Source organism: Oncorhynchus mykiss, chromosome 7 (assembly GCF_057628025.1).
Source record: "Oncorhynchus mykiss isolate SJ-2025 chromosome 7, ASM5762802v1, whole genome shotgun sequence".
Lineage (NCBI taxonomy): Eukaryota > Metazoa > Chordata > Actinopteri > Salmoniformes > Salmonidae > Oncorhynchus > Oncorhynchus mykiss.
In genome coordinates this window covers 22,665,046-22,692,765 of record NC_143028.1, presented here as the reverse complement: position 1 = coordinate 22,692,765, position 27,720 = coordinate 22,665,046, and the positions used below count along the sequence as shown (strand labels likewise).

Genomic DNA, 27,720 nt, shown 5'->3' with positions numbered 1-27,720 from the left:
AGAATTGGCTAGATTGACAGGCACGCCTCTTCAAGGTTGCGCCGCCTTTTATGACTGTAGTTTTCTTCTCTTTTTTTACTGCAAGCCAAAACTGGATGTAAGAACGTCACATGTTGTTTTCTCTCTCAGTCACTGTGGTGTTATTTGGTGCTTAACTGTTGCAGATAGCGGACGGGAATACCGGTGTCGGGTAATGGAATAAGTAAAGCGGATTTTTCGGTGCTTTGGAAAATAGCACAAAACAACTTATCTAAAAGTAAGTGAAGTGTGCGCATCAGAATGGCGAGTCCTCAAACGAATGGAGGACACTTGTTGTCTAATGTGACCAATAACATTAAGAAATGTGGATATCTAAAGAAACAGAAGCATGGACACAGACGTTTTTTCGTGTTGAGAGAACCCAGCGAGAGCTTTCCTGCCCGCCTGGAATACTACGAGAGCGAGAAGAAGTGGAAAAACAAGTCGGCTGCTAAAAGGGTGATACTGCTGGACTCCTGTCTTTGCATAAACAAGCGAGCGGACTCCAAGCACAAACACCTCATCGCCTTTTACACCAAGGACGAATACTTTGCAGTGGCAGCCGAAAACGAGCAGGAGCAGGAGAGCTGGTTTCGAGTGTTGTCGGATTTGGTCGAAGAGGGGAAAGTCTATGACAGCCCCGCGTCTAATTCCAACTCTCTTTTCTGTTTTGAGGAGGCGAATTACAGTATGATCACGCCGGCCACTGCCTTTTGCAAGGAGGTATGGCAAGTGAATTTGAAATCCAGAGGACTGGGTCAAACAAAACATTTGACAGGGGTGTTTAGGCTGTGTTTATCCAGTCGGACTATCAGCTTTGTGAAATTGAACTCGGAGGTTGCAGCTGTCAGTTTACAGCTCATGAATATCCGGAGATGTGGCCACTCCGACAGCTTTTTCTTCATCGAGGTTGGTAGGTCGGCTGTCACTGGCCCTGGTGAGCTCTGGATGCAGGCGGATGACTCGGTAGTTGCGCAAAACATCCACGAGACCATCCTGGAGGCGATGAAAGCCATGAAAGAGCTGTCAGAATCAAGACCGCGCAGCAAGAGTCAGTCGGCTAGCACCAACCCCATTTCCGTGCCCACAAGACGCAACTTGAACAATCTGCCTCCAAGTCAGACAGGGTTGGTGAGGAGGTCGAGAACAAACAGCATAGTGGCCACATCCCCATTGAGCAAGTTCACATCCTGTCGAATAAGGACAGCTAGTGAGGGGGATGACAGCATGGTCAGGCCAGTGTCTATGTCAATATCTATGAGCGGGAGACCCACCAGTCCCCTCTCCAACCGGAACCCTCTGAGCAGGTCCAATACGCTCTCCACTGGCCGCACCTGCCGGATACTGGAGTCCAGCCTCCAGCACAGCCGCTCCATGCCTGTCTCCAACTCCCCTCCCTCAGTCTGCAGTTCCATCTGCCTCTCCCCCATGAGTGGGACCCTCCCCACCCCTGATGCGGTCCACCGCCCCTTCAGCTGCAGCGCCTCTATCTCAGGCTCCCTCAGCGACGCAAGCTTCATGCTATGCAATGAGCACAGCTCCAGCCCAGGCGACACCTCCATTCTCCTGCCCATCACTAGGAGTGACACCCACGACTCCCTCTCCAGCACTCCTCCCTCCCGGGAGGCCAACGATCTGTGTGGCTACATGATTATGGACAGGACCAATTACCAACGGCAGGTGTGCCAGGAGGAGGACTTGACATCGGAGAAGGCGTACAGGAAGAGAACATACTCCCTCACCACACCACGCCATCAGCGGGTGCCTGCCCAGCTGTCCTCTGCCTCGTTGGATGAGTACACCCTAATGCGGGCTGCCCACCACACCAACAGCGGGCACCACTCCGGGCGCAGCTCCATCTCCGCCTCCCCAAAGGTGTCCTACCCCAAATCCAATGGTAACCAAGTAGGGGATGATGGCTATATGCCTATGATGGCGGGCGTGTCAGCACCGCCCAGGGGCAACAACAGCAAGGCAGATGCTTACATGCCCATGAGCCCCATGTGTGTCTCGGCTCCCAAGCAGATCATTAACCCCTTGGCCCAAAACCACCAGTACGAGGCCGGCGACCAGACCAACTCACCCAGCAGCGGAGGCTCCTTGGAGGACAGTGGCTACATGAGGATGTGGTGTGGCTCCAAGTCTTCCGTTGAAAGCCCAGACAGCCGCTCGACCTACATGAACATGTCCCCTCGCAACGCCGCTTACACCACCTCGCAGACCCCCCCGGACTACTTCCTAGACCAGCTTCCGGGTCGTGAGCCTTCCATCACACCCATCTACTCCACAGACTCCCTGCCACGCCCCATCAAACTCCACCAGGCTTCCAAGGAGGCGGGGGACACTGGTGACCAGTACGTCCTGATGAGCCCACAAGGCCATCAGTCGCTAGGTAGGGAGTCAGACGACTACTACTCAGTGATGACCAATCCGGCCCCGCCCAACTCCTCGGTGCCCTCGCCCATCAGACAGAGCCGGGGGACTGAGAGCCTGACATCCCACCGGGGGAGAATGGGGCGACCTAACCGGCTATCTCTGGACAGCTGTAGGATCCTACCCAGCATGAACGAGCACCTCTTGCCCGGGGAACCCAGGAGCCCGGGCGAGTATATCAACATAGACTTCAGTGAGGGCACCAAGTACTCCCCGCCGTCAGCATCCAATGAGAGCCAGGAGTCGTCTCTGGGCTCCAGCGGCGGCCAGCCGAGGTCCCCTCTCTCCGACTACATGAACCTGCACCACGTTGTCTCACACTCACCCAAGACCGGAGACACCCCTGCCGGACGGTTAGACACGGTCCCTGAGTCATCCCTGTGCCCTTGTCTGGATGGGGAGGGGGTGTACCGTCTCAGATCAAAGAGGGATTCCAAGTGCCCCCAGAGAGGCAAGGATGAGTACACCGAGATGACATTTGGACTTGGAATGACCAACATGCCTCCCCAGTTTGTCCCTCAGACCTCAGCAAGGTACAGTACACTCAGTACTCTAGCCATAATGTAAGTTGTAATAATGTTATTCAGCAACGTTATTTGGCTAGTTATAGATTAATAGATTCCCCTGGCACAGTAGGCACTTTGTGCTTTTTGTAGGTGGATTGAGTTCAAGTGGATTTGAGTTCATGATAAGGATCAAATATTTTCTGTATCACATCTATCTATGGATGTTTGGTAATATACCATGTATTGTAATACATATTAACTCTGTTTATTATCTTCAGCCCCAGTGCCAGAGAGAAGAGGCTATCCCTGGGTGAGCAGGGCCTCCCGGGGGGCATGGGGGTGTTCCTCCTTGGCGCGGCCACACCCGTGGATCCTGACAGGGCCGCCAAGGTGATCCGGGCCAACCCCCATGGGCGCAGGCGGCACAGCTCTGAAACCTTCTCCTCTACGGCTACCGTCACCCCCGTGTTCCCCTCGTTCGCCCATGGGGACGCCAAACACCACAGCTCGGTGGAGAACCTGTCGGTGCGGAGCAGCGAGAGCTCCGACGAGGAGTGTGGCAGCCCCATGAGTAGAGAGATCTCTGGGGGCTTCCAGAATGGACTGAACTATATTGCCCTGAACCTGATGGAGGACAGGGACCTGGAGGGACCTTGTTGCGAAGACCTGACCACGGCCAGCTTTAAGCCGGCCAGCAGCTGCAAGGGAGCCCTCCATGGATTACGTGTCGCGCCATACGTCTGTTTGGGGTTCAAGGAGGCGGTCACCTCTGTTAAAGGTGAGTGGTGTGTGTGTGTGTGTGTGTGTTTAGTTGCTGGCTGGCTTTAGCTGCCCATTTCATGGCTGGCCAGAGTTTGTAAACGTAGGGTTAGAGGTCTGCAGTGGTCATATACTTATGGCAATGGTGCTGAAAACAACTTTGTCCAAACTTTATGAGAAGAAAACATGATACTTAAATCAACACATTTTTAGACCTGGGAGAACATTTATTTAAATGTTTGTTGACTGGCTGCCTTAGAGACTATACTTTGATTCTATGTTTGGGGTGAAAAATGTGTCCAGCTCTATGGTGATCGTGGACATTTTGTAGTTTATGGCTTCACTCATTTATACTGGAGGGTGCTGTCACTGTCAACAACGATAAGAGGAGAACTGGCATTTATATTGCATGAGAGGAAAACCTGAATGAAGGACTGGCAATGAGTTAAAAATGAATGTTATTTCAGTTCGTACAGCATATCCCCCCTCCTACTACTTTTCAGCTTGCTATTCTGCCATGTGTATTGCGATAGACGAGATAATGAAAAACACATGAGGGGAAAAACACATTTCGAAATGGACACGTTGAGATTATTTGCTGTGGCGCCCTTGGCTTTCGACTGCACACAATTAGATTGTTCTGTTTACCACCAAAGATGCGTAGGTGGTACATGAATTCAAAACGGACCCGCAGCGTGACGAATGTCTGACTTTTGAAACACTGAAGTAAACAAGTGGTGGGTGGGTACGTAGGCACCATGACACTGCAGGACATAATGTTGCATCGTTGGCGTTATGCACGTCCTTTTCCAAATATAAATTACAGCAAAATTGTTTTTGGGCACCAGCCATCTTATAAAACAAGTTTATTCTCCGTGTCATACTAATTATATTAGGGAAGGCACACGAACGAATATGGTTGATAGAATTACACACTGAAATTACACACAGTGTGCAGGCGGAGTGTATGCATGAACATGGACAGTGAAGAACGAAGGGTCGAAATAATGTCAATATAGATTAACGTTGATGTAATGGCTGAATCTTGGTTTGTTTACATTAAACTTACATTGGTCTCCTATTGACAAGCATGTTTATAGCAATTATCAATGCATTACATGTTTAACACATTGCACAATGGCATCACCTTTAGGCTTGGGCGGTATACCATATATGGGGTATTTGCAAATAGCCACAGGATTGTTTTTCAATACCATCAATACTGTTTAAAAGATTTCTTAGAATTTTTTTCATAAATTTGAATATTTGTAGATAATTATTATGTAAATACCTGCAGTCAACTTGTGCAATACGTTAGGAGATAAAGAACATTGCGTTCTTAATTTCATAAGCTACATATACTACATTATTATGAAGTTAATGGTAGTCCCCAGTCACGTGGTGCTTGTTTACAAGCACATAACAATGAGACTGGAGCCTTGTAAGTCACTCACTGTTGTGCCGCATGCGCCAGTTGATCTAGTTACAGTATGGAATTCACAACTAAATGTTTGCTATCTAGATATCTTAGAACTGTTGACTGTCTAAAATCTGCTAAATGCTCTGCAGTTGTGCATTTGGTTTGCTAATTTAGTAGCTAGTTAGCTATTTGGCTGAGTGGTTAGCTTCTTCCAAAATCAAGCATTTGCTTGGTAACGGCAGAGAATCCCCTCTTGGATCAAGAGCCTTGTTGGCTAATATTTGTTTTGTACGTGTAGCAAACTGAGTAGCATTTTTGAGTTGCTTTTATACTTGTTTAGGTAAAAAACTGTACAAAATGTTCGCGATGCGCTCGTTAGCATTCTCAATCGGATTTTACATGTACTTGTTAGCATTGCTAACCTAAGCATCAGAGTATAATAGGGTTTGAAAACAGTGCCCCTTGTGTTCAGTGCGATATTACCGGATGTCCTTGTATGGCACAAGGTCAGTATGATACCACCCAAGACAAATCACCTTATTTGTTTTTAAAGTGTTTGCTAAAAAACATCTACTATACATAAGCAATAAGGCCCGGGGTGGGTGTAGTACATGGCCAAAATATCACGGCTAAGGGCTGTTCTTATGCACAAAGCAGCCGTAGTGCCAGGATACAGCCCTTAGTCGTGGTATATTGGCCATACACCACAAACCCCTGAGGTGCCTTATTGCTAGTATAAACTGGTTACCAACGTAATTAGAGCAGTAAAAGTGTATGTTTTGTCATACCTGTGGTATATCACGGCTGTCAGCCAATCATCATTCAGGGATCGAACAATCCAGTTTTTAATGTCTGATATACAACGGCTTTCAGCCAATTAGCATCCCAAACTGCACGGTTTATAATGACTGTTAATATACAGAACCAGTCAAAAGTTTGGACACACCTACTCATTCATTTTTTTAAAACTATTTTCTACATTGTAGAATAATAGTGAAGACAGCAAAACTATGGAAAAAAAAACACACAGAATCCTATAGTAACCAGATTCTTTCGATTCTTCAAAGTAGCCACTCTTTGCCTTGAGACCTTTGCACAATCTTGGCATTCTCTCAACCAGCTTCACCTGGAATGCTTTGCCTACAGTCTTCAAGTAATTTGCACATATGCTGAGCACTTGTTGGCTGCTTTTCCTTCACTCTGCAGTCCAACTCATCCCAAACGATCTCAATTGGGTTCAGGTCGGGTGATCGTGGAGGCCAAGTCATCTTATGCAGCACTCCGTCACTCTCCTTATTGGTCATATAACACTTACACAGCCTGGATGTATGTTGGGTCATTGTCCTGTTGAAAAACAAATGATAGTCCCACTAAGTGCAAACCAGATGGGATGGTGTATCGCTGCAGAATGTTGTGGTAGCCATGTTGGTTAAGTGTGCCTTGAATTCTAAATAAATCACAGACCGTGTCACCAGCAAAGTACCCCCACACCATCAATCCACCTCCTCCATGCTCCATGGTAGGAACCACACATGCGGAGATCATCCGTTGACCTACTCTGCGTCTCACAAAGACACTGCGGTTGGCCCCAAAAATCTAAAATTTGAACTCATCAGACCAAATGACAGACTTCCACCGGTCTAATGTCCATTGCTCGTGTTTCTTGACCCAAATAAGTCTCTTATTCTTACTGGTGTCCTTTAGTAGTGGTTTATTTGCAGCAATTTGACCATGAAGGCCTGATTCACAGTCTCCTTTGAGTAGTTGATGTTGAGATGTGTCTGTTACTTGAACCTTGTGAAGCATTTATTTTGGGATGCAATCTGCGGTGCAGTTAACTCTAATAAACGTATCCTCTGCTGTAGAGGTAACTATGGGTCGTCCTTTCCTGTAGCGGTCCTCATGAGAGACCGTTTCATCATAGCGCTTGATGTTTTTTGCGACTGCACTTGAAGAAACTTTCAACGTTCTTGAAATGTTCCATATTGACTGACCTTCATGTCTTAACGTAATGATGGACTGTCATTTCTCTTTGCTTATTTGAGCTGTTCTTGCCATAATATGGACTTGGTCTTTTACCAAGTAGGGTTATCTTCTGTATCCCACCCCTACCTTGTCAAAACACAACGGATTGGCTCAAACGTGTTAAGAAGGAAAGAAATTCCACAAATGAACTTTTAACAAAACTGGTTGAGAGAATGCCAAGAGTGTGCAAAGCTGTCATCAAGGCCAAGGGTGGCTATTTTGAAGAATCTCAAATATCTAAAATATATTTTGATTTGTTTTACACTTTTTTTTGGTTACTACATCATTCCGTGTGTTATTTTATAGTTTTGATGTCTTCACTAATATTCCACAATGTAGAAAATAGTACAAATAAAGGCAAACCCTTGAATGAGTAGGTGTCCAAACTTTTTGACTGGTACTGTACTACTATAATAACACTTTTCACGTTATTCATTCATAAATACTTATCTGCAGAGCTCGAATGCAAATCCTTCAGAGATCTGTTTAGGAAAGTGCTGTGAGAATGCTGTACTCAAAGTAGGGATCCGTTCTAACCAAGCTAGATCATCTTGTCAGTGTTTTTATGACATGTCAGCCCTTGGCAGCTCCTTATACACTGCCTGTTCCTTCCATGCCTCAGTCAGAAAGGCAGGCCAGCAATAAAAAAAATTGCAGCCCCAAGCAACCATCACTAAATCATCCAAGGCATATCACAAGTCCATCTCACAGTCCTGGTGTCATTGGGGTCAGTATTCTGGCTCAGAATAGTCCCTGTGGCAGCTATAAACAAACCAATTTTCCAGTCTCAGGGGAGAGGCACAAAGAGTCAGTGTTTTGGCAGTCATTCACTCATTGTACCTTGTAAACATTGAGGTGCAGGAGACTTGTTGACAGGTGAGGGTTTTTTTAGTTGCCCTCTCCTTGTACTTTTGTCAAACACAATTAGTGTGTGTACTTTTCTCAAACACAATGTGTGTGTGAGTGAGAGAGACTGTTTCTCTGTGTGTGAGGCCTCATCCATGTTACGCGTCCCTTGGATGTGGCGTCCGTGCCAATGTCTTTCATGAGTTTGGCTAGTCGCTCCGCAGGTCAGAAAAACAAGTGAGCTCGTTGTTTACTAGACTCCAGGTAATGACGAAGTGTCACGCTCAGAGTTCCTGTCTGTTTTGCAAAGGCTGCTGGGAGGGATGGGTCAACTGAACACTATTGGGTTTTTGTTCCCTATTGGCCCAGTGAGGGGCCTGAACTGGGGGGATTTGCAACCTTTTTATTTTCCAATGAGGCCCCGGGATGGGGCAAAAAAAACTTCAAAACATGTACATGTGGACTTGCATGGTCATAGTACAAATGACAGAGGTGGTTGTTGTTGGCAGGTGATGTAATTGTTGTCATGGTTACCTGTGTCAAACCTATTAGCTCTGATTTTATTGAAGTGATAATGCCCTCGAAGCCGATATTTGGAGGATATATTGGCACAGATGTTGTTAGGCAAACCGTGCCAATATATCCTCCAAACATCGGCTTTTAAAAAAAAAATAAAAAAAAAATGTATTCATACTATTTCATCCTTCCACAAGACATAGTCCTACCCAAGCTGGTTGGTCGTTCGTTCTATTGGTTTGGTTTCCAGAGATGCGACCCAGTCATTCAGTCTTTTTGTTCTGTATCTATGGATGCGACCCAGATGTTCGTTCTAAATGTTCCATTGCCATACTGGCTGGCAACGTTCTTATCGCTTGCTAGCTAGCCAATTGCGACTAACTTAGTCACATCAAAAAGTGCAGCCAGAATAACAGCAAAGTAGCAACGTTTGCATTTGTTTAACCTTTCTGGTGCAGGTGTTTCGCTAGCGACCCACCTCGACAACATCCGGTGAAATTGCAGAGCGATTAAGTAAAGGAATTACAAAAGTCAGAAATAGCGATAAAATTAATCACATTTGAAGATCTTCATATGGTTGCAGTCACAAGAGTCCCAGCTACACAAATGTTCAATAAAACTCAGTTTTGTTGGTGCGTTTTGTTCAGTAATCAACTGGCTCCAAGGTGGTCAAAACATGCAGACGAATACATCCTAATAGTACCGGTAAAGTTCGTTGAAACAAGTCGAACGATGTATATAATTAATCCTCAGGTTGTCAATTGTCTAAATAATCGCTAATATTTTAACCGGACAATAGCGTATTCAATAGAAAGGAAAAACAACGAAGGGCGCGCAATCGGTCACGCGCGCAAACCAGCTCTGCATTCTTCCTCAGTTCACTGACAAAAAGGTTTCATTCTTCTTCATTTTTCAGAAAACAAGCCTGAAGCAATGTCTAAAGACTGTTGACGTCTAGTGGAAGCCATAGGAACTGCAATCTGGGTCCTAACCCATTAGATACTGTATTATAGGCATTCAATTGAAAATACCCACATTAAAAAAATCCCACTCCCTGGATGGATTTTCCTCAGGTTTTTGCCTGCCATATCAGTTCTCTTATACTCAGACATTATTTTAAAAAAAATTGCAAACTTTAGAGTGTTTTATATCCAAATCTACCAATTATATGCATATCCTAGCTTCTGGGCCTGAGTAACAGGCAGTTTACTTTGGGCACGCTTCTCATTGAAATACTGCCCCCAAGCCATAAGAAGTTTTAAGCTGTTTTGTAGTGACATTTTATTTGGATACATCCATAACAATGAGCCAATGAGGCGCAATTTCGCCTGGCATACGAAATGTGCTCTCTCGTCAGGACACTGTTGTTCAGAGCTAGCCAACAACACAGCTTACACAATCACTTCAAATTGAAGCTGGAAAAGACCGCAAACTAGCTGCACTTTGTTTTGTTTTACCTTTTTTCAAGTTACATGTTTGTATATATCCCCCAAAATTATGCCAGCTAATTCATGATTTCGACTGGCTGAAGATCACTGCCTGCCTGTCTTGTCCCAACTTCCGAAACGTTCATTACTATGGGACAGTTGGAGGTTGAATTTTAATATTGAAACAATGTTGCAAATGTCGGCGAGACAGCCCCCAGCTAGCAATGAGGAATCTGCCACTCTTACGGCGGGCCGGAACTGATTAAATCAGCCCGGTGTCGGACTCTGCACTGTATCAAAATGGATGACTGCCCAGAATCGGCCCAAGTGCATCGGGCCGTTTCCGTCTACCGGAATTCAGACGCCTTTGCCAGTATCTTACCAGAATCCCCCCCCCCAGAAGAGGCCCGATGCAAATTTAAATAAATGTATCCAAAATTACCTGTTTTTTATTTTTTTATTTTATTTATTATTTTTTTTATTTATTTATTTTATTATTATTATTATTTTTTTTTTAATTTTTTTTTATTGTATTTATTTATATATATTTTTGTATATAAAAAAAAATATATACAAATTATACCCATCCACAAAAAAAAAAAAAGACATTTTGTGTTGGAGGAAGGAAACACCATACACCTGGTAACCGTTTCAGCTTGCATGCGCCTGGCCCGCCACATGAGTCGCTACAGTGCGATGGGAAAAGGACATCCCGGCTGGACAAACCCTCCCTATTCTCGGGAGGGTTTGGCCGGCCGGCGTGGGTCTTGAACCAGCATCTGTAGTAACGCAGTTAAATACTACACAGGACTCTTAAAGAATTTCATTTAAATGTTAATTGTATGTTTTTGATCACATAAACAATGAAAAAAATATCGAAAAACATATAATGAAATGTTAATTCTATAAAGCAGCCCGTGTAATCATCTACCAGAGAGTAGCCCCAGTCGTCCAAAGCCCCAATTAATACATTTGGGCCAGATAACTCACGCTGGAATCGGCCCGAGCTCATTCCCTGCATCCTAGCCATAAGTAATACTGCCATAATAACAAAGGGAAAACAACATGTTTTTAGATAAAAAAAAAAAAAAAAAAAAAAAAAAATATTGAGAAAAATTAAATACAGAAATATCTAATTTACTTAGCTATTTACACCCCTGAGTAAATACATGTTGGAATCACTTTTGGCAGGAAATAACTCACATCACACCCATTGGCTGTGCTGCTCATTCATTGAATCTGCTCCTCAAGGAAATCATGGCACCGAAAACAATGGATACACTCTACAAGAGAGTCAAGGAAAGGGTTAGGTATGTGAAAGATCATCAAGTTATTGCAGCAATCTACCTCACCAAGCAAAGTGAGATGAATAAGAGCACCATATTGAAGCTGCCCAGCAACCAACACCTGTTGGGGTGGTGTTGTCGTCATGTTTGACAGTCTCCTGGAGGTGAAGGAGCCTCTCCAAGAAATGGCCATATCAGTCCACTGATATGGACATTCCCATCAAGAGGATCCTCCTGGATTATGTATTTTGGTAGAGTGGTAAGCAGCCTGAAACCTATAGCAGTAGCCATTGCACGGATTGAGGGAGACAATACATTTTACTGATGTATGTTGAAAATGTTTTTGGGAGATGCGATGGATCAATAATTGGCAATTATGTCTACTTATAATAAGGTGAAAGGTTTATGTTTGTCTCCATATGATATGGTAAAAATATCCAATGCCTAAAAAACATATACATTTATATGTTATTAATGTTCATTTGCAATATATTCCTATTAATTCCCATATCCCCACGGAAAGTTTCCACCTCTGAATATTCCGCAAAATGTGCAACCCTAGGAGCCACCATCATTCTTGAAAATATAAAGAGGGGTACTCTGGGATATGTTGTGTTGGGTTTGCCCCATGCATAACACTTTGTATTCAGGACATAAAGTTAATTTCTTTGCCAAATTTTTACTTTAAGATGCATGTTTTGAAATATTTGTATTCTGTGCAGGCATCCTTCTTTTCACCCTATCATTTAGGTTAGTATTGTAGAGTATGATCCATCCTCAGTTTTCTCCGATCACAGATATTCAACTCTAACTGTTTTAAAGTCACCATTGGCCCCATGGTGAAATCCCTGAGTGGTTTTCTTCCTCTACTGCAAGTCAGGAGGGTGGTATCTTTGTAGTGACTGGTTGTTGGAGGCATTGGAAAACCTCCCTGGTCTTTGTGTTTCAATCTACGTTTTGAAATTCACTCTTCGACTGAGGGGCCTTACAATTATCTGAAAGTGTGGGGTACAGAGATGAGGTAGTCGTTCAAAAATCATGTTAAACACTTATTTCACAGTCCATGCGATTTATTATGTGACTTCTTATGCACAAATGGGTAAGAGGTTGAATACTTATTGACTCAAGACATTTCAGCTTTTCAGTTTTTATAAATTTGTAAAAATGTCTAAAAACAATTATATTTGAACATTATTGGGTATAGGCCAGTGGCCCAAAATCTCAATTGAATAAATTTTAAATGTAGGTTGTAACACAACAATGTGGAAAAAGTCGTGAACAAGATGTACAGCCTCGGCGGCAAATTGAGCTAATCGGTTGTTTACTGAACAGTCTGTCGGACCAAAACAACCATCCGCGATAGCGAACTGGAGAGGTCAAAGTGCTTCAAGGTAGACTAAACAGTACATACTTTTGTATGTGGACATCCCTTCAAATGAGTGGATTCGGCCATTTTCGCCACTCCTGTTGCTGTCAGGTGTATGAAATTGAGCACACAGCCATGCAATCTCCATAGACAAACATCAGTAGAATGGCCTTACTGAAGAGCTCAGTGACTTTCAACGTGGTACCGTCATAGAATGCCACCTTTCCAACATGTCAGTTCGTAAAATTGCTGCCCCGGTCAACTGTAAGCGTTGTTATTGTGAAGTTGAAATGTCTAGGAGTAACAACGGTTCAGCCACGAAGTGGTAGGCCACGCAAGCTCACAGAACGGGACCACCGAGTGCTGAAGCACGTAGAGCGTAAAACACAGTCTGTCCTTGGTTGCAACACACATCTACCGGATTTCAAACCGCCTCTGGAAGCAAGTCAGCACATTGTTCGTCGGGAACTTCATTTAAATGGGTTTCCATAGCCAAGTAGCCGCACATAAGCCTAAGATCACCATCAAATCTAATTTATTTGTCACATACACATGGTTAGCAGATGTTAATGCGAGTGCAGTGAAATGCTTCTGCTTCTAATTCTGACAATGCAGCAATAACCAACGAGTAATCTAACCTAACAATTCCAAAACTACTACCTTATACACACAAGTGTAAAGGGATAAAGAATATGTACATAAAGATATATGACTGAGTGATGGTACAGAATGGCATAGGCAAGATGCAGTAGATGGTATCGAGTACAGTATATACATATGAGATGAATAATGTAGGGTATGTAAACATTATTATATTAAGTAGCATTGTTTAAAGTGGCTAGTGATATATTTTACATCAATGTACATCTGTAAATTCCTATTACTAAAGTGGCTGGAGTTGAGTCAGTGTGTTGGCAGCAGCCACTCAATGTTAGTGGTGGCTGTTTAACAGTCTGATGGCCTTGAGATAGAAGCTGTTTTTCAGTCTCTCGGTCCCTGCTTTGATGCACCTGTACTGACCTCACCTTCTGGATGATAGCGGGGTGAACAGGCAGTGGCTCGGGTGGTTGTTGTCCTTGATCTTTATGGCCTTCCTGTGACATCGGGTGGTGTAGGTGTCCTGGAGGGCAGGTAGTTTGCCCCCGGTGATGCGTTGTGCAGACCTCACTACCCTCTGGAGAGCCTTACGGTTGTGGGCGGAGCAGTTGCCGTACCAGGCGGTGATACAGCCCGTCAGGATGCTCTCGATTGTGCATCTGTAGAAGTTTGTGAGTGCTTTTGGTGACCAGCTGAGTTTCTTCAGCCTCCTGAGGTTGAAGAGGCGCTGCTGCGCCTTCTTCATGATGCTGTCTGTGTGGGTGGACCAATTCAGTTTGTCTGTGATGTGTACGCCGAGGAACTTAACTTACTACCCTCTCCACTACTGTTCCATCGATGTGGATAGGGGGGTGCTCCTTCTGCTGTTTCCTGAAGTACACAATCATCTCCTTAGTTTTGTTGACGTTGAGTGTGAGGTTATTTTCCTGACACCACACTCCGAGGGCCCTCACCTCCTTCCTGTAGGCCATCTCGTCGTTGTTGGCAATCAAGCCTACCACTGTAGTGTCATCCGCAAACTTGATGATTGAGTTGGAGGCGTGCATGGTCACACAGTTGTGGGTGAACAGGGAGTACAGGAGAGGGCTCAGAACGCACCCTTGTGGGGCCCCAGTGTTGAGGATCAGCGGGGTGGAGATGTTGTTACCTACCCTCACCACCTGGGGGCGGCCCGTCAGGAAGTCCAGTACCCAGTTGCACAGGGCGGGGTCGAGACCCAGGGTCTCAAGCTTGATGACGAGTTTGGAGGGTACTATGGTGTTAAATGCTGAGCTGTAGTCAATTAACAGCATTCTCACATAGGTTTTCCTCTTGTCCAGATCGGTTAGGGCAGTGTGGTTGCGATTGCGTCATCTGTGGACCTATTTGGGCGGTAAGCAAATTGGAGTGCGTCTAGGGTGTCAGGTAGGATGGAGGTGATATGGTCCTTGACTAGTCTCAGAGCACTTCATGATGACTGAAGTGAGTGCTACGGGGCGGTAGTCGTTTAGCTCAGCTACCTTAGCTTTCTTGGGAACAGGAACAATGGTGGCCCTCTTGAAGCATGTGGGAACAGCAGACTGGGATAAGGATTGATTGAATATGTCCGTAAACACACCAGCCAGCTGGTCTGCACATGCTCTGAGGGCGCGGCTAGGGATGCCGTCTGGGCCTGCAGCCTTGCGAGGGTTAACACGTTTCAATGTTTTACTCACCGGCTGCAGTGAAGGAGAGTCCGCATGTTTTGGTTGCGGGCCGTGTCAGTGGCACTGTATTGTCCTCAAAGCGGGCAAAAAAGTTATTTAGTCTGCCTGGGAGCAAGACATCCTGGTCCATGACGGGGCTGGTTTTCTTTTTGTAATCTGTGATTGACTGTAGACCCTGCCACACCTCTTGTGTCTGCGCCGTTTAATTGTGACTCTACTTTGTCTCTATACTGACGCTTAGCTTGTTTGATTGACTTGCGGAGGGAATAGCTACACTGTTTGTATTCGGTCATGTTTCCGGTCACCTTGCCCTGGTTAAAAGCAGTGGTTCGTGCTTTCAGTTTCACGCGAATGCTGCCATGCACTTTCTAATGAACTCGCTCACTGAATCAGCTTAATTCATCAATGTTGTTGTTGGACGCAGTGCGGAACATATCCCAGTCCACGTGATGGAAGCAGTCGTGGAGCGTGGAATCAGATTGGTCGGACCAGCGTTGAACAGACCTGAGCGCGGGAGCTTCTTGTTTTAGCTTCTGTCTGTAGGCAGGGAGCAACAAAATGGAGTCGTGGTCAGCTTTTCCGAAAGGAGGGCAGGGGAGGGCCTTATATGTGTAGCGGAAGTTAGAATAGCAATGATCCAAGGTTTTACCAGCCCTGGTTGCGCAATCGATATGCTGATACAATTTAGGGAGTCTTGTTTTCAGATTAGCCTTGTTAAAATCCCCAGCTACAATGAATGCAGCCTCAGGATATGTGGTTTCCAGTTTACATGGAGTCAAATAAAGTTAGTTCAGAGCCATCGATGTATCTGCTTGAGGGGGAATATATACGGCTGTGATTATAATCGAAGATAATTCCCTTGGTAGATAATGCGGTCGACATTTGATTGTGAGGAATTCTAAATCAGGTGAACAGAAGTTCTTGATTTCCTGTAGGTTGTTATGATCACACCACATCTCGTTAATCATAAGGCATACCCCCCCCCCCCCCCCTCCCCCCCCCCCGCACTTCTTCTTACCAGAAAGATGCTTGTTTCTGTTGGCGCGATGCGTGAAGAAACCAGCTGGCTGTACCGAATCCGTTAGCTTCTCTCGAGTGAGCCATGTTTCCGTGAAGCAAAGAACGTTAGTCTCTGATGTCCCTCTGGAATGCTACCCTTGCTCGGATTTCATCAACCTTGTTGTCAAGAGACTGGACATTGGCGAGAATTATATTAGGGAGTGGTGCGCGATATGCCCGTCTCCAGAGCCTGACCAGAAGACCGCTTCGTTTGCCCCTTTTACGACGTATTTGTTTTGGGTCGCAGGCTGGGATCCATTCCGTTGTCCTGGATGAAAGGCAGAACACAGGATCCGCTTCGGGAAAGTCATATTCCTGGTCGTACTGATGGTGAGTTGACGTTGCTCTTATATTCAGTAGTTCTTCCCGACTGTATGTAATGAAACCTAAGATTACCTGGGGTACCAATGTAAGAAATAACACGTAAAAAAACAAACTGCATACTTTCCTAGGAACGCGAAGCGAGGCAGCCATCTCTGTCGGCGCCGGAAGTAGTAGAATCATGCGAAATGCCAATCGTCCATACATAAATGGTTTGTCGAGATCGGTGTGGAAGAGCTTGACTGGCCTGCACAGAGCCCTGACCTCAACCCCATCGAACATCTTTGGGATGAATTGGAACGCCGACTGCGGGCCTAATTGCCCAACATCAGTGCCCGACCTCACTAATGCTCTTGTGGCTGAATGGAAGCAAGTCCCCGCAACAATGTTCCAACATCTAGTTGAAAGCCTTCCAAGATGAGTGGACACTGTTCTAGCAGTATAGGGGGGACCCAACTCCATATTAATGCCCATGATTTTGGAATGAGATGTTCGACGAGCAGGTGGCCACATATATTTTGGTGACTTCCCGCTAGTCGGAGGCCTAATACGGTGTTTATCATTCAACTTCAAAGCCACACAATGAATGAATGAATGAATGAATGAGTGGGAGGAGAGTGAGAGAGACATGGCAGTTTTGCTAGGTACAAAGTACCAACCCAGCTCCAGCCATTCCAGGTATTTAGCGCCTCCCCGACATCATGTGCGTCTGCCTGGAATGCCACCACAGGATTGTTTTTGGACAAATGGTGCCCCTCAGACGAACTCACAAACTCCCTCTTCTCTCTCTGTCACTGTCAATCAGTCAAAGGAGTTGGGACTCGGTGGTGACATTGTTGATAGATATTTTGTGTGATTATCTAGATGACAGTCAGTTGCATAAATAAAGAGGTCACAGGGACAGTCACTGTGTTTATTTTCTGCCTCATCAGCAGGCCAGGGCACCAACTCTGTTTACCTCTGTGTGCTAATGTAAACCCTATCACAATGATCTGAGTGTGTGCTAACGTGAGCTAACCCCATCTATCCCCATGATCTGGGCGCTCATCCTATGTGAACAAGGTGTTCAGAGATTAGTAGACGTGGCAGGCAGAGGCTAGGTTTAGGGACGTCTCTTTCTTTCAGGAGGCTAATAGCCTTTTATCTGATCAGGTGTCTCTCTCTCCTTTCGCTCTCATATATATTTGAGGTGTTTTTCCCTAATGGCTGTTAGCAGCGAGGGTAAACACAGAGTGTTTTTGTGTGCAGACACACACACTTGGGCCTCCTTGAGAGGGGAGTGCGTGCTCCTATGAGCGGCGTGCGGTGAAAACGGAAAACTCTTCTTGAGTGGTGGCAGATGGCTCTGCATCCGGGAGGAAGTGCACCACTATCTTACCCTCAACCCCCACCTTTGCCCCCTCCTCCACCCCCACTACCTCATTACCGATGGACCACGAGCATGAAGAACACACGTGGCTCTGTCCCAAATTGCACCCTATATGATGCACTACTTTTTATCACAGTGCTATGGGCCCTGGCCAAAAGTAATGCACTATATAGAGATTAGGGTGCCATTTGGGACGTAGGAACTAGCATTAGTCACTGGTGAGCACTGGACAGTGCCTTGCATGCCAGTCAAGGCAGGCTAGCACTACCCACTATTATACACTAATGACTACACACCATGTGCTGCCTCTGCTACTGCAGGTGCAGCCCAGGGGCCAGTCTAATGTCCATCAACCCGGGGTGAAGGGGGGGAGAAAGGTGGGGGGATGAAGCCGTAGCCAGTAGCTCACGCTCTAGCACAGCTCTCTGATATCCATCCCATCCGTGACTGTTAATCCAAGCCGCGATTGTTCATCTCCAGAGTGCATGTTGAATCGGATGTGATCAAAGATCATCATCGTCAGCATTTGTCAGTGCTGCTTTTGGTTTTTAGAAACACGCAAATAGAGTAGAATAGTGGAACATCACGCACGCCAGATGCAGATTCTTTTCGCTCTGGGCCAGGCCTAGTGTGTGTGTTACGTGTTTTGTTTATGCTTTTGAAACCAGATCACCTCTTCTACGAAAAACACACACTCTCCCCTCCCCAACTCTCTTACTTTCTCTCTCTCTCACTCCGGGATCAGAAGTCAGGGAGCATGCTCAATGAGGCTCTGCTTTCATTAGATGTAGATGAGATAGAGAAGAGAATATTAGAGCCAGTTCGACCCTTCCTCGCTTGTTTTGTCTTTCTCTCTTTCCCACTATTTTCCTGTTTTCTCTTTCCTCTTTTGGTGTTATTTTCTTGTAGTTCTTTTTGTTGTTGTTGCTTACTCTGTGCTACCTCCTCTTTGCATGTTTCTCTCTCACTATCTCTATTTGGTAGTACACACAAACATCCCCTCCCAACACACGCACTGCTGTGTCAGAGTTTCCAGCAGGTGGCGGTTGCAGTGCAGACGCTGTGACACGGTGACTAAACTAGGACAGGATGTTCCCGGCTCCAGATAACCCACGCGGCAGGCGCCGCCAGGCAGTGCTCCCTTACATTTAGCCTCAGCAGCAGCAGCCATGGTTAGAGTTAGAGATGAGATTATACACTGTGTGTGGCTGGGGATTAGACACCGCCACCGTGTCCAGGTTGCTCGTTATGGAGGTGGGATGAAAGTGTGCATACACACTCTCAATCTCTCTCTCTCTCTCTTTCTCTGCCTTAGACTCATGTAAACGCACACCATCTTCCAAAACCATTCACAAATTTGCTTCAGTTAGCTGCGCTGAAGTTCAGTTTCGGCATTGTAAACTGCCGAAGTCCACCATAGTGGCATGTGTATTATATGTGAATAAGCAGTCTAAGGTTACAATCACTGAACAGCAACATATCAGAGCCTTTGCGGTGAGGTACAAGGGCCTCTGCCCCAACCGTTCCGTCTGTAATGAGGTTTGCAGCGCCACTCTGCTCTCCTGCTCTGCTCTCTAAGCCCCTACTACCATCACCGGTGGCCAGTCCCATTCTTGGAAGACCCAGATGGCATAGAGGAGCTCCACAAGTGAAGGTGCTTCATCCCCCTACTGCAGTACTCCTAACCCCCCTCCTCCCTCCTCAGCCCCTACAAAGCTGCTGCTGCTGCTTGCTTGGCGTGATACCGTCCAAAACGCCTCGCCCCACTGAGCTATAATAATAACCCTCCTTTTTCTTGATCTCCTTATTGTTATTATTGATATGATGATCATATTATAATAATAAGTAATGCCATTATCATTAGTAGCTGTAGGCCTAAGAGTGCATCCTGTTAGGTCTTAATACCGTAACTTACTTAGGCCTATATTTCAATACTTACCGTATATAAGCTACAGTAATGTATCAATCATGAATTAATTCATGTCATCACACAGCATACGAGTCATTTATGACTTGAAATGCAATCAAGCCTTTTAGTTTTAAAATAAAATGCCAAAGTGACTCTTGAATAATTAGCATAAGCAATTCAATAAATAAACTGTGCATTTTGGAAATTGCATTCACTAATGAATGCAACTGGTTTTGTCTTTGCTGTAATGAAGGCTTTGCAAAAAAACAACAGACTCTGTGGTATGCTTGTAATTTATTTAGTGTTCCAAACGGTGAGAGAAATTATAGTACCTGTTTGGCACACATAATATGCACGCAGCACTTGCTCCTTACCTTATTTTTCTTGATCTTCCACGACTAGTCAAATGTATTCCAAACATCTGACTTCCCCTTTATCTCCTGAGCAACCAGTAAACATTCCCCCATTTCGAGTTTGTCAAGTCCTCTGCATCCATTTTGCTGTCACGTGTTAAGGCGTTCGGAGTTTGTTGAATTTATTGATGTGATTATGATATGCTATAGGCCAGGCCCTATTGGTCACATGCGATGCATACATGTGTCATGTAAAGAGAATAAGGGTTGAGGGAATAAGTAGTATTTTTCCTTAACAAATGAGGGATTTCGGTAACAGACTTTTTCAGTCACAAATGGCTGTGGTTATTATTGCAGCTTCAGCAACACGGACAGCGCGATAAACACAGTTGATGTTATGAGGTGGTCGCTCCAGCAGGGAGAAGAGCGAGACAATGGGTGCAAGTCACACAGTCACTCGCTGTCATTTTTTGTAACACAGCTCAGCAAGTTTGAGCCCGGCCCGATAAAATCAATTGCGGTCGGACTCCCTCTAGTCGTGTGTGTGTGTGTGTGTGTGAGAGGTGCAACGCACACTTGCTGTTCTTGTTGTCTAGCTTTTTTCCCCTGACAGCTACAGATGTAGGCTGTTAATTTGAGCCAGTTTACTACAGCAGGAGATTAATCCTGCAGGAAATGTGGGTTATAGTTAATGGAAATGTTTTGTAGGGGTTGATTTCTTAGTTAGGGCCTTGGCCCAGAGTGACATTTTAAAGTGTAAATTACAAACTTTAGAAGCCTTTTTAAACCTTGAATACACTGCAAGTTTGCTGCGCAGGAAAATTCTCAGAAACAAAAGACTGATCAAATTAACATCCTACATCCTATAATTCGGAGTGTGTTGTGACACAGGCTCAAAATGTGTTATCTCTCCGAGGATGGAATGAATGGTAACAGGAGGCTGTTTTACATCTATCTCTCTCCCAATGTCGGATACCAGCGTGGGTTTTGTGGTCTATAGGAGTGGTCTATTTTTGTGGTATTGTGGTAGCAATGGAAACTAAGAACCCTAACTTGAGGTAGCTTGACTAACTAATCATAGGAAATCTAAGAGATTTATAAGAAATCCAAGAATTTAAGCTAATTGCAGTCTGTAGTGCTCTATGTAATGCAATGATACTTAACATGCTCTTCTTTCATTCTTTCATTCCCCCCCAGACTGAACAGGACAGTGGACAATCCAAGCCCTCATCATCCTTGCTCTGAGATGGACAGTCATACATTGGGGTGGCCGAGACAAACTGCTGCTGTAAATGAAGTCAGTCTGTGCCTCGTGACCCAACAAACACCCCTGCCGTGACTAACTCTCGCCCAATCCTAACACTGGTGCTGTCCCAGAGACTCTGTACTAAAAAGTAGATGGGGGGGGGGGGGGGGCAGGCAGAGGCTCCTGTATGTGGGGGGCCTCTATATGTGACTAGAGGCTATATTTCTAGCTCTGTTTATTTGTTTAGAATTTTCCCTCTGGTTTTTGGTTGTGGCTCGTGGACTGTGAGTAGCCTGTTTGACCCCCAGGACATGTGAAGCAAACCCTGGTAAAGCACAGTATGTGTACTTAAAACCCCCTCACACACACACACACGGTACGCAGATATTATTTATTTGCTTACATGAGTATGGATGGGTCAAAGTTTGTCTGTGTGTGTAAAAACGGACACCATGACCGTTTCAGTAACACATTCACGAACAAACCGTTTAAAATAATCCAATCCCTACCTCAGAAAGAGCAAGGCCGCATACTGAGAAACGTATAGATATATTTAGGTTCTATTTATTTTGGAATGTTTCATATAGACCAACCCAAAGCCTTGTCTCTGTGGTTGTATTTGTACTGCACAACAAAGAAAATCTGATTTATTCTACTATTTTCTTAAATCTAATTTAATTTTAGCCTGCTTTATCATGATATAGTTGAAGTCGGACGTTTACATACATTTAAATTCCATTTTTCACAATTCCTGACATTTAATCCTAGTGAAAATGCCCTGTCTTGGGTCAGTTAGGATCACCACTTTTATAAGAATGTGAAATGTCAGAATAATGGTAGAGTGATTTTATTTAAGCTTTTATTTATTTCATCACATTCCCAGTGGGTCAGAAGTTTACATACACTCAATTAGTATTTGGTAGCATTGCCTTTAAATTGTTTAACTTGGGTTAAACGTTTCGGTAGCCTCCCACAAGCTTCCCACAATAAGTTGGGTGAATTTTGGCCCATTCCTCCTGACAGCTGGTGTACCTGAGTCAGGTTTGTAGGCCTCCTTGCTCGCACACGCTTTTTCAGTTCTGCCCACAAATATTCTATAGGATTGAGGTCAGGGCTTTGTGATGGCCACTCCAATACCTTGACTTTGTTGTCCTTAAGCCATTTTGCCACAACTTTGGAAGTATGCTTGGAGTCATTGTCCATTTGGAAGACCCATTTGTGACCAAGCTTTAACTTCCTGACTGATGTCTTGAGATGTTGCTTCAATATATCCACATAATTTTCCATCCTCATGAAGCCATCTATTTTGTCAAGTGCACCAGTCCTTCCTGCAGCAAAGCACTCCCACAACATGATGCTGCCACCCCCGTGCTTCACGGTTGGGATGATGTTCTTCGGCTTGCAAGACTACCCTTTTTTCCTCCAAACATAGCGATGGTCATTATGGCCAAACAGTTCTATTTTTGTTTCATCAGACCAGAGGACATTTCTCGAAAAATTATGATCTTTGTCCCCATGTGCAGTTGCAAATCGTAGTCTGGTTTTTAATGGCGGTTTTGGAGCAGTGGCCTCTTCCTTGCTGAGTGGCCTTTCAGGTTATGTCGATATAGGACTCGTTTTACTGTGGATATAGATACTTTTGTACCTGTTTCCTCCAGTATCTTCACAAAGTCCTTTGCAGCTGTTCTGGGATTGATTTGCACTTTTCTCACCAAAGTACGTTCATCTCTAGGAGACAGAACACGTCTCCTTCCTGAGCGGTATGACGGCTGCGTGGTCCCATGGTGTTTATACTTGCGTACTATTGTTTTTAAAGATGAACATTTGGAAATTTCTCCCAAGGATGAACCAGACTTGTGGAGATCTACAATTGTTATCTGAGGTCTTGGCTGATTTCTTTTGATTTTCCCATGATGTCAAGCAAAGAGGCACTAGGTTTGGTAGGCTTTGAAATACATCCACAGGTACACCTCCAATTGACTCAAATGATGTGAATTAGCCTATCAGAAGCTTCTAAAGCCATGACATGATTTTCTGGAATTTTCCAAGCTGTTTAAAGGCACAGTCAACATAGTGTATGTAAACTTCTGACCCACTGGAATTGTGATAGTGAGTTATAAGTTAAATAATCTGTCTGTAAACAATTGTTGGAAAAATTACTAACCGACTTGCCAAAACTGTAGTTTGTTAACAAGAAATGTGTGGAGTGGTTGAACAATTCGTTTTAATGACCACCTAAGTGTATGTAAACTTCCGAGTTCAACTGTGTATGATATTGTGAGGATAATAATATGATACAATTTAAGAGGATTTATTACTAGTTCCAGTTAGATGAGCAATGCATATTAAAGTACATTCATGTAGGAAGGACGCAAAGATATTGGTCTGTGTACTTCCTAGTAGAAGTAAGAACCTCATCTATCCCAGGCATTTGCTGTATATGCAATACATTACCCATAATCCCTAGCTCTAACCTGATTACATGGTAGAACATCTCAATGATATAGTTTTGGGGGTATAACCACATGATTTTGGTTCATGGGGATTGCCACTGCTGCTGTAAACACGAGGAGTACCTAGTGCCAGGGTCCTGTTCATTAGGCATAAAATGGACTGAAACAACCAGAGAGTACTTGGACTTATAAACGTTTGGTGCCCTAATGAACACTACCCAATTGTCACACCTATTTCTCAGATTGTAATACACTAGAGACACATCTGAATGTAGTAGAGCACTCGGTGTAGTAGAAAACGACAATTGACAATTAAGTGGGAGGGGTAGACATTTATCAATCTGTATTTAAAATGTACTACAATTACGGTTTATTTTCTCTGCAAAGGCCTTTTTGTGTAGATGTACATAAGAGTTTATCTGAAATAGGCTGTCGATTTGTTTTGAAGAGATACATTTAGTCATGTTGCAATGAAATTACTAAACAATGTAAAGAAAATATTTTTCAAAACTATATGTTTTTGGATTGTAAAATGTATGCTTTTACCTCCTCACAGTAACTTGTGAATACATCTATAATATTTAAAAAAAAGAAATACCTTCAGTATATTTTGTTATCTTTGCCTTGTCGATAACAATTTACCCATATGGCATATGCAATAGTGAAATACATGAACTTAGTTTGGAACCAAATGTTGATAAATTTGTAAATAAAAAATAAATTAAGGAAACCATTTTGCCCTTTGTATATTTATTTCTGCCAACTTTTGATGCTGTTTTTGTTACTGGAAACGTATGGTGTATATATATTCAACCGTGCTCTCACTTGTAGTGTTTCTCTTCTGTTTCTTACTTGAGAAGATTGAAATGTGAACTCTACTGCCCTACCAAGCAAAAAGACACTAACTGCTTGTTTAGTTGAAAATGAGTTGTCATTTTTGCTACATTAAATACATGCTTAATCACGTGGACAAGTATCCTGCCTCTATTGTGTTTTGGAGAAAATGGGGGTCATGTTAGCCGTAACTGCATAAAGTTAATGTGAAAGTAAGGTTAATAAAAGCCATTTTTCTCAGTTCCACGCTATGAGCAGTTAGTGCTTTTTTTGCTTGGTAGGGCAGTATACTGAGAGGGCACAGATTGAACATACTTCATAACTGTTTATTGTGATGCTCTAAAGAGATGATTTAATTCTAAGTAGTTAAGTATTGCTTTTGTTTGTATTGATTATGGATAGCAACAGGCAATAATAAATAACTTTATTTAAAGAGGTCTCTCTCTCTCTCTCTCTCTCTCTCTCATACAACACCCAGAGTCTTAAACACCCCTGCCCCCAAGACACTCATATTCTCATTTACACATTTACTTCTACGTGGGTAATTCAGTTCACATGTTTGTGCCAGTCTGTATGTATGTATGTATATATATATATATATATATAGAGCCCAGGAGAGGCTTTGAGGACAATTGCTATTGAGCGACTACAGTCCCTATCCCAATTACCTCCAGTTTGCTTTTCAGGAAAGGGAGAAGTTACAGAACCAAAGAACGCAAAATATACATAATGAAAACAAAGCATGAATAAAAGATCTGCATCCCAAATGGCACCTTATGCCCTCTACAGTGCACTACTTCTACCATAGGGCTGCAAGGTATTGCTTTCAGATTAATGGATGCCAGAGCTAACCATAAAAAGACTTTATCAGCCATACTGTTGAATTTATTCTATTATTTAAATAAGTCCATGTCAAAGAATTTATACTGTACATCAGTGGAGGCTGCTGAGGGGAGGATGGCTCATAATAATGGCTGGAACGGCGGCTGGAGTGGCATCAAACATGGTACCACGTGTTTGATGTATTTGATACAATTCCACTGATTCCGCTCCAGCCATTACTACGAGCCCATCCTCCGCAATTAAGTTGCCACCGACCACCTGTGCTGTACATTCTACATTGTTGGCGTTCTCTGATGGTACAAAGTGGAAAATGAATACACTCAGTATCACCAACTAACAAGTTTTTGTCTCAAATGGCACCCTATTTCCTATGTTGTGTACTACTTTTGATCATGGCCAATAGGGCTCTGGTGAAAAGTAGTGCACTATGTAGGAAATAGGGTGGCATTTGGGACTCAGTGGACAAAATCATGTAATGGGTTGAAAGGAAAAGAAGCCTCCCTCAAATCAGGATATTCCAGGCTTTTGAGTATTTCTGCCTTTTTCTGCTGCTTGAAATCATTTTAACTTTTAGAAGGAGACCATAGAAAGCTAATATTCAGCAAATAACTTCCTTCCTGGTTAGTGTCAGACACAGGGCTTAATAGGGCAGCCAGAGAGGGTCAAGAGGGTTCTTTCTTTCACACACACACACACACAACACTCTCACATCAATAGGCCAACTGCTCCAGTTGTCAACCATGGTGCACATAGAACTCAGCTGTATTGCCCCTGAGGAAGCTCTATCCGTCCTTGGTACGCTTGATGGAACAAACAACACGCCACTGCGAAAAAAAAACGCGTAACAGATAAAATGTTCTCTCTCCATTCAGAATATACCAGCACATTTGCATCTCCATACCTCCCATCGGGGTATTCCCGGGCTTCCGAGTATCGTTGCCTTTTCCTGCTGCCTGCAAACATTTCCCCTTTTAGAAGGAGACCATAGGAAGCTCATGTTCAGTGAATTACTCTCTTCCTGGTTACAGTATCGGACATCAGACACAGGACTTGGTAAGGCAGCCAGAGAGGGACTCACACACACACACACACACATACATACATTAATACATACACACACACATGCATGCAACTCTTGATGACTGGAGCTCAGCAGTCAGGCAGAAATGCAGTCTTATGTGTTCTGTACCCCCACTGAGCTACTGTTCTGTTCTAGTCTCACAGGCCCTGTTTATGGGCATATTTGTTCAAAGCTACAACAAGGAAAGAAAGAATGGATAAGAAAAGAAAGGGGGCCTTGAGTCTTCTTTGAGAGTGTGTTCATAGTGTGTTGTCCTTTGATAAATACAAGGGTGTGACCGCTGATGGAGTGTGTTGGGGAAATTGTTTAATCGGATCACTTTATCACAATCTGGAGGATATGGGAAAACATGATTGTTACTGCTGCTGCACACACACACGCACAAAATTACAACCAAAATAACTAAACCCTTTCTCGGTCTCATTCTCTTTTGCCCTTACACCTACGCACCCAGCTGAGAGGAACATAGAAACACAAATAGAACCCCACTTGAAACAACCCCAGCTGCCTCGGTTTTCTTTTGATCCTGGGTCAAACACACATGACCGAATGTGGTCAAAAAGCACTGACCTCTACAAAAGGACCACACCACGACCGCAGAGTGACAGTGATATTTGGCCCCTCAAATTAGGGTTCCTGTGGGTCCCTTCAACGGTCCTTCAAGTTCTCTCCATCGTCCAACATCTGGTCACATTAACTCCACTGCTAAATCAGAGTTTCCGAACAGTTCCAGACCATTAACTGTAAGAATACACATCCACCATCTGCCATCCGCCTTTTCAGGCTTTCAACTTACTCTTAAAAGTTGCAATAGTAGAATGCACAAGGTGCATTTTCTAAATTGGGAAGTGCATGACCAGTTCTCCTCTTGTCATGTCGGTCATGGCAGACCTTAGAGATTATTTATAAATGTCCAGATCAACTACTCACTGGGCACGGATGCCAGTTCATTGTCTAGTTTTGAATTAATTCAGTTGAATTGTTAACTAATGTGAATTTAATGTGAAATCAACAAATTTAGTTGGGTAAAAAAAATACTAATTTCCCATACTCCCATACTTCCCATACTCCCGATTGGCGCAGCGGTCTAAGATGCTGCATCTCAGTCCTATCACAACTGGCCGCCATTGGGAGTCCCAAAGGGCACATTTGGCCCAGTGTCGCCGGGGTAGGCCGTCATTATAAAATTAAGAATTTGTACTTAACTGACTTTTCTATTTAACATAAAAAATGGATTCAAAAAACGTTGATGACTTTTTAAAAATCCAATCAGTTTTCGACGTTGATTCAACGTCATCACATATAATTTATTTGTTGACATGACGTGGAAACAACATTTATTCAGCCAGTTTTTGCCCAGTGGGTAGC

General features: G+C 44.0%; 1 protein-coding gene across 1 annotated transcript; it reads left to right on the top strand.

Moving 5' to 3' along the window:
* Window positions 1–77: 77 nt before the first annotated feature.
* irs2a (insulin receptor substrate 2a) lies at window positions 78–24,324 on the top strand. The gene is made up of 3 exons (XM_036983101.2): window positions 78–2,984; window positions 3,236–3,735; window positions 21,093–24,324. Exons 1-3 carry the CDS (start codon window positions 280–282, stop codon window positions 21,095–21,097), a joined length of 3,210 nt encoding a protein of 1,069 aa, XP_036838996.2. The 5' UTR covers window positions 78–279; the 3' UTR covers window positions 21,098–24,324.
* Window positions 24,325–27,720: the final 3,396 nt, after the last annotated feature.